The sequence below is a fragment of the Eurypyga helias genome, unplaced genomic scaffold, assembly GCF_000690775.1.
Source record: "Eurypyga helias isolate BGI_N326 unplaced genomic scaffold, ASM69077v1 scaffold22407, whole genome shotgun sequence".
Lineage (NCBI taxonomy): Eukaryota > Metazoa > Chordata > Aves > Eurypygiformes > Eurypygidae > Eurypyga > Eurypyga helias.
Window position 1 is genome coordinate 81,291 of NW_010260103.1, and position 13,216 is coordinate 94,506.

The window sequence follows — 13,216 nt, forward strand, 5'->3', positions numbered from 1 at the left end:
CCCTACCCAACCACCCTAAATGGAACTCCCTTCCTACGACACCGGAGCAGGCATGCGCGCTAATTCAGCTGTCTTGATCGCCTGGCTAATAACGGCACTGAATGAGCACAACCATACTCACTAAATGATTTCCTGTAACAGACACTTCTCGAGTTCGGAGAGGAAAGCACCTGAAGTTACACTAATTCCCACAGAGGAATCTTTTTCCTTATCGTTTTGGATCTGGGGAGCACTAACATGAGACGAAAAGGATAGAGTGGCCAGCAAGAACTGCCCAGCTCTCAAAACCTTTTAATCCAGGAGCCCACGTGCAAAGTGGACAGAGCACACTTCGAGACACTGATTTATGGATTTGAGGAAGACCATGTGGCCTGTTCAGTTCAAAAACTAACAGAGAATAATTTATCCCTTGTGCCCACCCCCACATGAAGAAGTTTAATAAACACAAGAATAAAAGATGCCCATAAAAATCAGAGCTGACTGTTCAAGATGCAATAAAACCAAGCAGAGACCGTTAAGAGAAGGGGATTTTTGCTGATAGGGAAAAGCATAAAACTTCCTACCGAAAGACCCCTTTACACCTTCTACAAAGGTAAGGGCAGAAGAGGCAAGGGAGTCTCCGTAGAGAGGGGACAGGCTCAGCTCCAGCTCATTTTGTTGAGAGAGGCTTCCCCCTCCGCCCCTTTAAAGAAAAAAGTCTTTTTATGTACAAGGAGCTTATTTCTTAAACAAACACTCGTGTTTTTGATTTACACCACGGGCTGCTCCTAAATAATTTATGGCGGGTTAAATTTATTGCACAGCCCTGGCCGGCTGCAAATTCGAATTGCCAAATAATTAGATTTTAGGGCAATGCTTATAAATTATCCGCCGATTTGTCCGGACTTGTTTGTCAGTTGCTTTGTGCTTCGGGTCATCTTTGGCATTTCGCTGTTTGTGTTTTAATTGCTGATTTACACTTTGACAGATGAGAGTTGATGCCTCCAAGATCGGGGAGGGGGCGGTGGGGGTGAAGAGCAGGAAGAGTCAGAGCTTTTAAAGCCTTGTGATTTTCCTTTTTTTCCAAGGCAATTAAAATCGAAAAAGGGACACAGTAAGGACAGCACTAGCCTAACAGATCTGCCTCCCCACTTTCCATCCTCTGCCTTAATTATTATTTTAGCTAAAGCCGTTTCCAAGTGAGCAGCCTTGCACTGGCCCTCGGGGGCAGTAACCAACGTGACCTCATAGGTCTTTTCCCCACTTCTCAATTTTTATTAAACTAACCAAAACAAGTACCATAAAGGCAATGCCTCTGCAGAGGGGAACAGCAGGACTTCTGCTGAATCAGGGTTACGCTGCCTTTCCAAAGGATGCCTACCCGCATGCGGCCAGGAGCCTCTCGGCGCTTCTGTCCTGGGGAAGTGGCTCTGTGTACCGTTTAACCCTGCCAAAAGGTCTCTGGGGAAGCAGCTGACCCCAAATCTCTTTTTCCATCACTACGTAGCTTGAAGTACACATTAGCACACGCAACAATTTAATACATTTAAACAATTGTTATATCCCAGAAAAGCATGAAGGGAAATACACCTCAAAAATCAAAACACAAGGGAACTGGCAGGCATATGGAAAACGTGAAACACTGGGATAAGATGATGTGAAGATGAATTCTGCTGCCTGATCATTGAATATCCAAGGTTTCTTCCTCCTCCTGCTCTTAGGCGAACCTCACTGCCCACCCCCAACACTCAGGCACTGGAGCCCAATGTCAAAGGCTGGATTTCCTCAAAGATAAATTCTGACCTGCATTTTGGGCTCTGCACTGGCATCAAACCTGGCTCTTATTTTCAGGTGCTTCCTTACAACTGTGAGGGACCATTTCTCTTTCTTTAATAGAAGCTGAAATTCCCATCTAATCACATGCCTCCAGGAACCTGGGCTTTAAGAGAGACATCGAGTCCATGCACCTGCCCGAGGGCAGCATCACCTCCCCCTAAATCATTTCTGACTTTGTCGAGGCTGTTTTTACAGACTCCAATAAGAGAGACTCACACGCTCCCCAGGCACTCTGTCCTCCCGTTTCATTAGTCTTATCACTGCGAAGTTTTTCCTAATGTCTAATCAGAATTTCCCTTGCTGTTGTTTAAATTCACGACTGCTCTTCCTACCCACAGCAGACACAAACCAGAACATTGCCTTTTCCTTGGTTTTGTAACAGAAGACCTCATCACCCACACCTTTCTCTCCCCTGCACTCAGCACAACCCCAGTGCCATCCAGCCTGTGCTCACAGGCTGTGTTTTGCAGACCCCTGGTCACACTCACTGCTTCTCTTTTGGACACTCTTGAAGTGATGTCCATTTTTTTTTTGAGTACGGAGTCCAAAGTGAAACACTTCCCCAGCTGAGGTCTCTTCTTACAGGGCCAAGGAGGATCCACATGCCTCACAAATGATGTTTTCCCCCTAAACTTACCACTGTGGTCTCTGGGACTCCCTCCATACCTGCCATTGCACCTGACATCTCGGCGACGGGCTCACAACCCTTGTCCTGCCACCCTGAACAAACCTTCTGTCAGTCACTCGCTCCCAGGCTGGTTCCTGCCTGTTGGCATCGGCTCACTTGCCGAGACCCACCAAGCTATTTTGATCCTTACTGCAGCACCCAGGTATCACAAATAAGGCAGAACCTCCCTCCTTTTTCCACACCTGGGATGAGAAATATAGACCAGACATCAACATTTCAACTTGCTGAAATATACTGACATGTATTTAACCACCCAGAAAATCTCCACAGACACAGCCGATAACCATTTAAGCTTGACAATCTGGGAGAAGTTTAGTACCCAAACCAGGTTACAAACAGAACACACATCTCCAAACATTACCTTTCTAGTGCAAGGTGACAACTACACTATATCCTTTTCCTTGTCCGCTCATTTCTACTCCAGGCAACCAGCCTGTGCCATCCTCACTGCAGAATTATCAAATCATTTCAAGACCCAACCTCTTCACCTGATATTGAGCAGCACGAACGATCAATGTTCCCAGCAACACTAAAACATCTGGGATGGGTAGAAAGGGCACGCCACTGCATGTAAATAACACCCGGGTTTTACAAACATCGCAACTCGCTGCTGTGACAGCAGACTGCTGCCTGGTAGAGAGGAACTAAGGAACGTAACAAGAGCTATTTTGCCAGCTAACAAGTGCACAGATCAACAGAGAACACAGGGGTGGTTGCGCAGCCAGCTTGGCACAAAGGGGAAGAAAACACGAGGCTTAGGCATGTTCTGTGCCACACTTGCTAAAAATTGCTGAGCTGAACTTTCTCCTTACCAGGAAGGTTTTGTTCAAACCTGAGAGAAGATCACCTTAGCGCAGCAAAGGCTCCAGGAACCACAGCAGCCTGAGGAGCGGCATCCCCATGCAGCACTCTAGACAGATGCCACACCACGGAAGACAACTGCCTGTCTTTAAAACACGCTGGGAGGGATGCAAAATACCCGCCCCTGGCTTCAGAAGCTGGAGAAGAGCAGCAGGCACACACAGGGCCATACACAGGGCAGGACAAGCGCAGCGAACATGCAGACCTGTGGCACCCGCTCCCTCCACGTCAGAGACGCACATGGTGCGAACACCTCCAGCAGCACGTTACCCTCACTGGCAGCTTTACGGAGAGGCGAAGAAACCTTTAAACACATGGACTTCCACATTCCTGAGCTGGCCTGGGTCTTGTCTTTTCAGGGTGACTGCCACTCAACTACTTTCTGCTTTAACAAGTCTACTTAACTTTGCAACTTGTCACCTAAACGACGTGTGATGTTTGCACAGCTAAGGATACAGTGCTCCAAGAGCACAGGTGGGGAACGGCACGCCAGGATGCATAACTGATGTGGGGGTCCCTGCACGCTGTGAGGGAAAGGGCAACATGACCGATTGCTTTCAAGTAATCATCTCATCGGCCTGTCGATAACCAGCCGAAAGCGAAGCAGGTTGGGTCAGGCTAGGACTGCAGCCATCGGCCACCTGAGCGCCTCGGTATTTTAGGCTTGTTGCTGTAAGAATGATGGGTTTGTAACCTTAAATAAGAAATTGCTTTGAATTTTTTTTTTCTTTTTTTTTAATACATCAGATGTTTTGCCTGGTGGTCGTGCTCCGCAGGAGATTTGGGTTCAGAAACCTTTACGTTCTCTAGCTCATCGGGTTTTAAATACATACAGCTAAATCTGTTGCCTGAAGCCATAACCCACCCTGTCAGATTCGGATGGGTCACAGCAAGCTTGTCCCTGCACAGTGGGAGAATGAGGGAGGTCGCCGAGGCAAAACACATGCAAAGGAGAATGCAACTTTTGAGAGTTCCACCTCACCTGGTACCTCAGGCCCTGCAGAAGCCTCTCCAAAACACCAGCCTTCTCTCTACACCTTTTAAAATAAAGATATTGTTCTCCATACTGGTCAAAATAAGGTTTCACAACAGTCCGACAGAACCGCAACGAAGCAGGTGATGTACAGAAAACATGACTGAAAAAGAAGGGCATCTCTTTAATTTCAGATGCACCTTGTAGGACGTTGAGCTACGGATATTTATGTGCTTTTCACAGAGCTTTTAAACCGTTCAGCAGAACTAGCTACAAGGCCTCAAATTTTTTTTTTTTTCCAAATATTGTTCAAAAAATTAAGGTAAATGTAAAAATAACTTAAAATAGCTTTTATATGAACTATTTCCTGCCACCCTAGGAACTTAAAGCATTCCAGCATAAGAAGAATGGCATAACAACAGCCACGTAGCTTCATTAAATTAAGGGTATAAATAAGCCATAATCGGCAAAGAGATTATAAATCTATGTATTTTTTTACTTAGTTTTAGTTAAGAAGAAAAAAGAAAAGGCTTTAAGTGACTGTTACGTGCAGTTTTAAAGGCATTCCCTTAGCAATAACACCGTAAGAAGCTCAACTGAGAACTAGGTATTTAAAACTACACCCAAGCGTAAGCTGCATGAAGACAGGTAATTGCAGATTAATATTCCACTGTAATACTTGTGCACAAGAGTGCCGAGTTAAAGTTGCCATGGGAAACAAGCCTGAATTTCTTCACTTTTCAGCAATGCACGATCATCCTTAATAAAGGTTTTGGCAGGTGATTTCTAATGCACTGAGCTTTACAGCCACACAAAAACCATGGAAGGAGAAAGCTGCTATGAGGGGATGTCTAGAAAGAACAGGTAGGCACAGGCACATCTCCATTACCTGCTTCTGGGTAGGACTGTGACAATCTCCATCACTTTGCAAGCCACCTTCTGCATTCCCGTCCCGGCCTTCAGAGCTCCACTGAGCACTGCTTGAAGAGCGTGCAGAAGGTACCTCACAGCCTGCTTCCAGGCAGACCAGTGGGTCATCCATAACCTCCTGCCACTGCAGGTTTGTGATTTCAGGGACATATTCCTCCCAGTAAGTCCTCTGAGCCCAGACTACAGCTCCCAAGGCGACTTGCCTATCCCCCCATCTACTCACCCTGAGCAAGGAGCTCGGCAGGGACTGCACATCTGTTGCTAGAGCCTAAATTTGATGGCAATGAACATCCATTTCCATTACAAGGCCAGTCTATAAATCACAGCATCTCAGGAGCAGAGACACATCACACCGTTGTCTCTGCCATGGGAAAGAGACCACGGGTAGAGCAGTACAGGCAGGGGAGAGTCAGCGATGACTGCAGCTGCTCCAGTCGCACCTGCCCACGACTGCCAGCTTAGCCACGAGACGGATGCGCCGGGGAAAACGCCTTTAGCACTCTCTTATACCAACACTCAAGGAATCACAGCCTGAACCCAATTTACCCTTGTTGGGTATCTGTACCCTGTATTATCAGAAAGACTGGCTCCCATTTGTCAATATGCTTTTGCCAATCAGGAAGTGTACTATGATCATCCAGATTTGTTTGGACACAAATAAATTAGTCACTGAACATATGCTTGTTCATAGTCTCGGTGTTCAGGGGTTTATGTTGAAATGGCGAGTGATGTTCTGTATTTATTAGTATGTCCAGTTTCCTCTGACAGCAATTATAATTAAAAATTCCCCCCAAATAACAACCAAAACACATGCCTGTTGAAATATGTTGAAATATCCTACAACTTGAAATATGTCGGATACATTACAGAAAAATATCAGATGTTTTTGTATTAAAATATGCTGTTTAAAAGAACAAGGAAAGTATTGCCTGTAAACAATTTATTCTTCTCTGTCTGGTCACAACCCTCTTCAGCAATTAGAAGATCTAAACATTTCATATCTTCCTCTTACAGAGAGTTCGGAAGAGGCAAATATCTCATTCCCAAGTGATTATCAAATTTGAGGGACTCTCAGACACTGAAGTCAAGTACCTGAAGAAAAAAGGACATTAAAAAAAGCAACTTCATCGTTACCAAAAGCTCATTTAGCAGTTTAGCAGCTCCTAGATCCAGCTCCCTCTGCCAGGTCAGGGGTTTGATACTCTTTCACACTTCTATGCAGCAAACATACAAAGCTTGAATTTTATGTGGTTTTCATTTAAGTGGCTTTAATAGATGACAGTAGAGATTACCATCCTATGTGGAAGCTTAATTTCAAATTCAGCTTTGAACAGATCTGATTTTTACCTTCAGACTTCTTACATGTTAGAAAAAATCATTGCTTTTCATCTGCTCTGCTGAAGGTGAAGTCAAGACTCTTGGCTTGCTGACCACCCACTCACTGCATTAATAAAATAAGGTTACAGTCAGCCGCGGATCTGAGCCTGAGCAGCTCCTCAACACAGTCCCTGAAAGCACTGGCCACCATAAACACTGGTGTATACAAGGACAAAGGGACAAAAGAGCGAGACTCCCCCTTATTAATGCATCTTCTCTTGTGTAGCTAAAGCACCATATGCACCCGGCTCCACCGGCCGACAGCGTATAAAAGCAGCAGGCACTTATAGACTCTTAGCAGACAGTAAAGAAAAGTCAGAGTTAGAGCTGAAAAATGAGGCATGCTGCCACCGTTGTGGTCCGAGGTCCACCCACCCCTGCAGAACGACAGCTCCCACCTGACCCCACTGGGCTTTGGATCACTTTAAAGCTTACCTTGTACATTTGGAAAGTGATGCGAGGGGCGAGCCATAAACATCCCTGACTGCCAAGCCCTACTGACCTTGGCTGGCTAAAACACTACACGACACACACTGCGCCTCTATTCTATCAGGTTTTCCCATCTACCCCTCTGGGGCAATGCAGTTAAACCCCCCCACCCTTCTCTTCCCTCTGGGATGGTCTCATTATTCAGAAATACATCCAAAAAAACCCATAAAGCTAAGCTGCTGCTTTGTGCATATAAACATGCACTTTGATTTAGGGCCGTATCTGTTGAAAGCTGTCAGAAGTCAGGACTGCAAGGGCGCTACTGCTCCTCCGTGGGTGCAGGGCAGGAACACGAGGGACCCTCCATGCCCGACCCAGAAGCAGTAAAACAAAGGGCAGAGGCCACGAGGCATTCAGCCAGCGGTCCCAGCCACTGGGGCCATGACGCAGACACCTTCCCAGAGGAATACCACTGTCCTTGACCCTCCTTGATCCCCATTACAGAGGCCATACCACGAGACCTCAGAGAGGGATTGGGCAGCATGAAAGGGAATGGAAATGAAGGAGTCGGCAAGGCTCCCAAATGAGCATGAAGGACTTCCCCAGGGATAAAGCCAGCGAGGCTGCCGGCTGCGGAAGAGCACAAGTAAATACAGTGGGAGGGGGAGCAGATGTGGCAGTCACACACCTTAATGTAGATAAAAAGATGGCTTTTTCAGTAGCTTCTGGTAAGAAGCCAGAATATTTTGAAGAGCAGTCAGCTAGAAATGTGCAGCGTGCTGCACGGTGGCAAGTGCACTCTGCAAGACTTTTACGCTAGGCTGGCTGAATTCACCGCTATGCCTACCCACTTCAAGCAACCTGGGTGATCCAGCGTAGCTCTGTGTATGCAGCCTCCTCATCAAATCCCAATTCATTTGAATTTCATTGCATCTAGACCTCTATTTTGCAGGTATTAAAACAAAAGCAGAAAAAGGATCAGGATCACAGTGAAGATCAGCACCTGACCATTCCTAGCTCCCAGGTCTGTCCTCAGAACACACCTCCAAAACCAGTCTGCCACTGCTCCAGTGAAACATCCTGCCGCTAAAACCTTGCACAAAACATTGCTGAAGCACACGGCACAGTCTGCTCACCGTGACATACAGCCCAGCAGTGGAGAGAGCAAAAGCCCTGCTGGTCAGCAAAAAGGTAAGATGCAGGCAGAGGCATCAACTAAAGTCTAAGCTTCTGGCAGGCACCTGCAGCCCTTCCAGCTATACCTATTCCCCATGTAGAAAGAGTCATTCCTTTATTTGTCAAACTAATTTGTTGGTGAGGATGTGAGGACTGACAGCCCCTTCCACACACAATATGATGCAGACAGACACTGAACACAGCAGATTGGAAAAACAACAATGAAGAACATCTCCACCTTAAAGGTGTTATTTCGCCAACAAAATATATAGCAGATCTGCATTGGCCGAGACCATTACTTTCCCTGGCAAGGACTTGGGGACAAAGCTCCTTAAAACAGTAGTAATCATATTCCACTCATGCTCCTTTTTACTGCCAGCTGTAAACTAGCTCCACATGCATCATGGTTTTGCATCAAAATGTGCACAGACCAAACCCATATCCAAAGGGACAAGGTAGATCAATTTACAGCTTTGACAGGTCTGTGCACCCGAGGCGGAGCGTGCAGGAAACAGCCTGACATCTCACTTGGAGAGCAGTTAAGACCCTGCTAGCAGAAGGGGATGCACAGCCACCCCAGCCTCCCACGAACACCCAGGCCAGGAGCAGGGAATTTGCTGTCCGCCTTTCAAGAAACGCGAGAGGCGGGCGGCACTCACCAAGGCACTGCTGGGGAAGAGGGGAGCCAAGTTTGACCCCAACTTGCAGCACCCCTTTGACAGCACCAGCCTAAGGGAAACGGACACACCGCATCGAGTCACTTCAGTAATGAGACACCACACTGAAAACCGCTTACCCCTCAGCATGTTTGAAACAAAGCACACAGAGTTACTCTGAGCCAGTGCACATATTCCTGGCAATACCCATTAAGAGGCCAATTGGCAGAGGAGGGTGAGAAGTCCAAGTTCAATTTATAGACTCAGAAATTCTGTTTGTTACCAAATCAATATTAGGGGTTTTTCTCCCTCTTTTTAGCATGGTTTTCCAATTTAAATGGAAAACCTAGGCCCATCCTGCTGACATCTGAAAATAGACTGACAACTACGCTATATGCTACTATGGCAGAACTGTCTGCAGAAAAACCTCTGTACTTCATCTGGATCTCTGTGTGTCTCAAGTGGTAGGGCACTGGAAAATCTCTCTGAAGCTAAACTCTTCCTGTCTCATTACACTCCAGAGTTAACACCCTGATAAAATAACTTCGGCAAGATCAGATAGCTCCAAAGTATTGTTCTTCTCCACTTAGAAACACCATTATGTCACATATATGAATATGATTCAAACTATTCTTTTCCTAAAGCTGCTGGCTACCAACAGCCTTTTTCCTTGCAGAATCAAATAAGGCTGCCATGACTACTCTGCTAATGCAGGTTCCCAGCCAAAAATTTTTAAACCCTCTGCAGTTCAGGCAGATGACAAGCATACACGACTGAAAGATGTTTTCGATAACACGTGAATTTGTCACTTCCTTGATGGAAAGCAGGCTCCTTCAGTTCATTCCTACCAAATGGTCCTGGCATTGCTCCTGAGAGAGCAGGTGACTGGCAAGACCCCTGCGGGACCAGCAACAGAAAGGAGATGGGACAAACCAGAGAAAATCAGTGAGCAAGCACTGTGCTTTTTCCTTCCACCTCTCATAACAGCAGCAGCAACCTGCAAGGGGATAATTAACCGGATTGACTATTTACCTGAGGATGAATCTGTGGTTTATCACACGTAGCCTCAAAATCCAGCACTAAGAAGTAGTGATATCTCTGTGGAGGGAAGGATGACATTGCTGCCATGGAAGCTCCAAAGCCGTGGGACGCCAGTTTCCTGCTTACGATGGAGCCGTACCCTTTGAGAACACCAGCCGAGAGGAGGGAGCACACAGCTTGTCTTGTCCTTGGAAGTAAGTTTTGGGGAAACTTTGCTGCTCCAGTATGGAGGAGTGCTATCATTGAACATCCAGAGGCATCTGAAACTGAAGACAGACTCACATTACTAATACACACATACATCTCATCCCTGCTAGTATCTCTTCACTGGCTCCCTCCGTCAGGGATTTTCTCTGTGCTTCCCAGTGGAGGTTCCAGCACCGCAAACCTGAAATAACAGAGTAACCTGCCCTAAGCACGACAGATGGTATTTGGGCTGAGCTTAAGGTGTCCAGAATCAAGGGCAACTGGAAATTAACCTCTGCAAACGGCTCTAAATTAAGAACTATGAGACACATAACAGTCATGGCTCCAGGTACCAGATCACACCCCCCACTGAACCTTACCATAGCAGAACACAACACAAACCACTGAAACAGAGAAAATCTGATCTAAACGCCATTGAAAATTCTGAGGAGGCCTTGCATCTTTTCATACACAGTGCAACTTCTGATACACAGTCAGAATTAGAAACAGCAATACATGTTATCAGCACTACAACCTATCCAAACAGCTTGGCCCTGAAACGCCTGTTAGGTGCACCGACACTTCCCACTTCCATTACAAATCCACACGTCTGGCAGCTGGAAGTCTCCTCCCTAGGGAAGTTCTCATTTGCTCTGCGTATGAGGTTTCTCAGAGATGCAATTCTAGTGCTACACTTTATTTCTTACTTTAGGTATTTCTCAGAGGAGGATAATGGTTCAACAAACCCACACGTGAACTTCAGGAACTGTAAAACACAAGGAGGGCTCTATAGACTACAGCCTCCCTCCCAAAGAAATACCTCACTCCGCCATCACCTTCAGCCACTTCTGTTTAAGAAACACTATTTAATAAATTACATTATTGGCGTGAGACTGCCTGGGTATCTCCCCTACCCTTTTCCCTTTAAAATGTTGAAGGAAAAACTTGACAGGACTGTCACTAAGGTGAGCCAGCCTTGAGGCTGTTAATGGATTGATCGGGATGACAGTTCAGGCCCAACTCACGCAGGTGTTGCATAGCTGGGGTACAGTGACAAAACAGGCAAACTTGAACAAGGACACGAGTACCCCCTCTAACTACATATATACACAGCTTGCTACACAGAGATCTAAACTCCATCCCCACGGTTGGTCTCGCTGCTCACGGCTCTAAGCGAGAGCTCCATCGCACCACGTGCCACCCACCCGCCTGGTTTCTGAATCCAGCCTCCCCGTGCCTGCATCTGCTTTTTGCTCCACCACAAAGGGCTGGAAGCGCCCGCCGTGAGAAACAGAGCTGAAACGGGCAAGGCAAAACGGAGGACTTGCCGCCCGCGAACAAAGTCGCTGTTTGCACAGAAGACAGCGTTTGCTCTCTCCCATCCGTTAGTCCATCAGGTAAATAATGCACGTGCCAAAACACACACTTAATGAGGTAAATAATATGCCTTGAATAACGGCTAAATCTGTATTTACCTGCGAGACCAGAGGAACTCGGAAGGACCCGATTAGGAGATAATTGCGGCTGAGCAGGTTGTGTGCTTCGAGTAAACACGCATTTGGTAACCTTCCCTTTCCAAGGTTTTGAGGGAAAGGCAAAAATCAAAGGAGCTGAGATGTTTAAGATGGAGCCAGGGCCCACTCTGCCAATTTCATGGCGCAAATGCATCCCCAACTCATAGCTTTCCCATTCTGGGGGGCTGTGTGCTTCATTAAAGCAGTGCGCCAGGCAGCAGGTACCCAGACAAGCGAAAACTCGAGTTACAAAACCGTAACGAAGAGCCCAGCACTGCATTTATTCTAAAGGGGCCCAGCTCTACCTATTGCTTTTCCATCTACAGCTTTTACTGTCATTAATAAACACATTACAGTCAAATAGAAGCTGTTCACTTCTAACCTGCCCCAGATAAGAGATATTTAAGTTACATGTGCTTTAAATCTTCAAGCTACCAAGCTATGAATCTAAATGCCCATCACAGCAAACGTAATATTTCAGAATAAAGCAGCTTGTAAGTTAGTTGTGGTAAAACCTGGTCCTTAGCCTACTGCATAAAGTAAAATACACAGTTGGAGTGGGGGAGGCACACAGGCTCCAACCCTTGTGTCAAACACAGGCAATAACACATACGTACACCCACAGACAGGAAGATCCGTACTTCTCTAATGTATCTTAGCTAGCAAGATGAGGGCATCAGCCATGATCCCCACAGATTTCCAGGCTGGCCCGCCCCACACCAAGCAGTGCAGAGGCCACTGAGTCCACACAGCAAAGTTAAACCATCCCCCTCGGCAGGAATCGGGCACGTCACAACACGGCCACGGCAGCATCACTCGGGACCCTGGCAGGTCTGTGCCACACAGGTGCTGTGGGACATCAGCGGAAGGAACTAACAGCCAACACCCAGCGTCTGCCTACACTAACAACTTCTGCAGGGGGTCCCTGTCTAACGACAGGCTCAGGCTCCCCATCCTAAAGGCAGCCTCCATCCCCTCCGTCCTTTGTGGCGGAGGGAGCGATGCTCCCAACAAAAGTGTGCAGCGGGGTACTGCATGCCGATTCCTTACGCAGCTGGCATACAAACAAAGAGCAACCCCACTGCAAACACCGCACCTTCAGCCAAATGAAGTTTTAGCTGCGTGTTTACCCAGCCACTGCTCTAGGTGCCCTGGGAAGACCTCACATCATCTTCGCCGGCAAGGTCAGAATGCCTCAGAGCACAGGATAACTGGTAAGCAAACACGCTTTATTAGAAGTCATGTAAAGCATTTATAACGGCTATGACAATGCAAAGCACTAGTAATTATCCCATATTTTTCTCCAACAGACAGCAATGCCAGCAACGCAGCTTCAAAAATTAGAAACCTGGCTCTATCCGTATAAATCCACACGTTCAGCGATTTAATTTCCAAACCTGTGTAAAACACCCCATATATATTTCTTACGCACACAGGGTCAGATGATCTCAGACAGTGCAGACCGTCACACCGGGCATCCAACCCTACCAGGTTAATAGTTCATATCACACAGCTCCAATTCCTTACACAGACACGTATGAAACTTAATGGGACCATGAACCGAGGCTGG

The 13,216-nt window shown here is 46.7% G+C and overlaps 1 protein-coding gene across 1 annotated transcript in view; it reads right to left on the reverse strand.

Annotated features, from left to right (window-relative positions):
- ERI3 (ERI1 exoribonuclease family member 3) overlaps positions 1-10,207 on the reverse strand; it is a gene marked incomplete at its 3' end in the record, with an annotated part of 85,910 nt that extends 75,703 nt beyond the window's left edge. Inside the window, exon 1 of the mRNA XM_010154940.1 lies at positions 9,938-10,207. Within this exon, the coding sequence (XP_010153242.1) occupies positions 9,938-10,189 (252 nt within the window). The remainder of the gene's footprint in view (positions 1-9,937) is intronic.
- Positions 10,208-13,216: the final 3,009 nt, after the last annotated feature.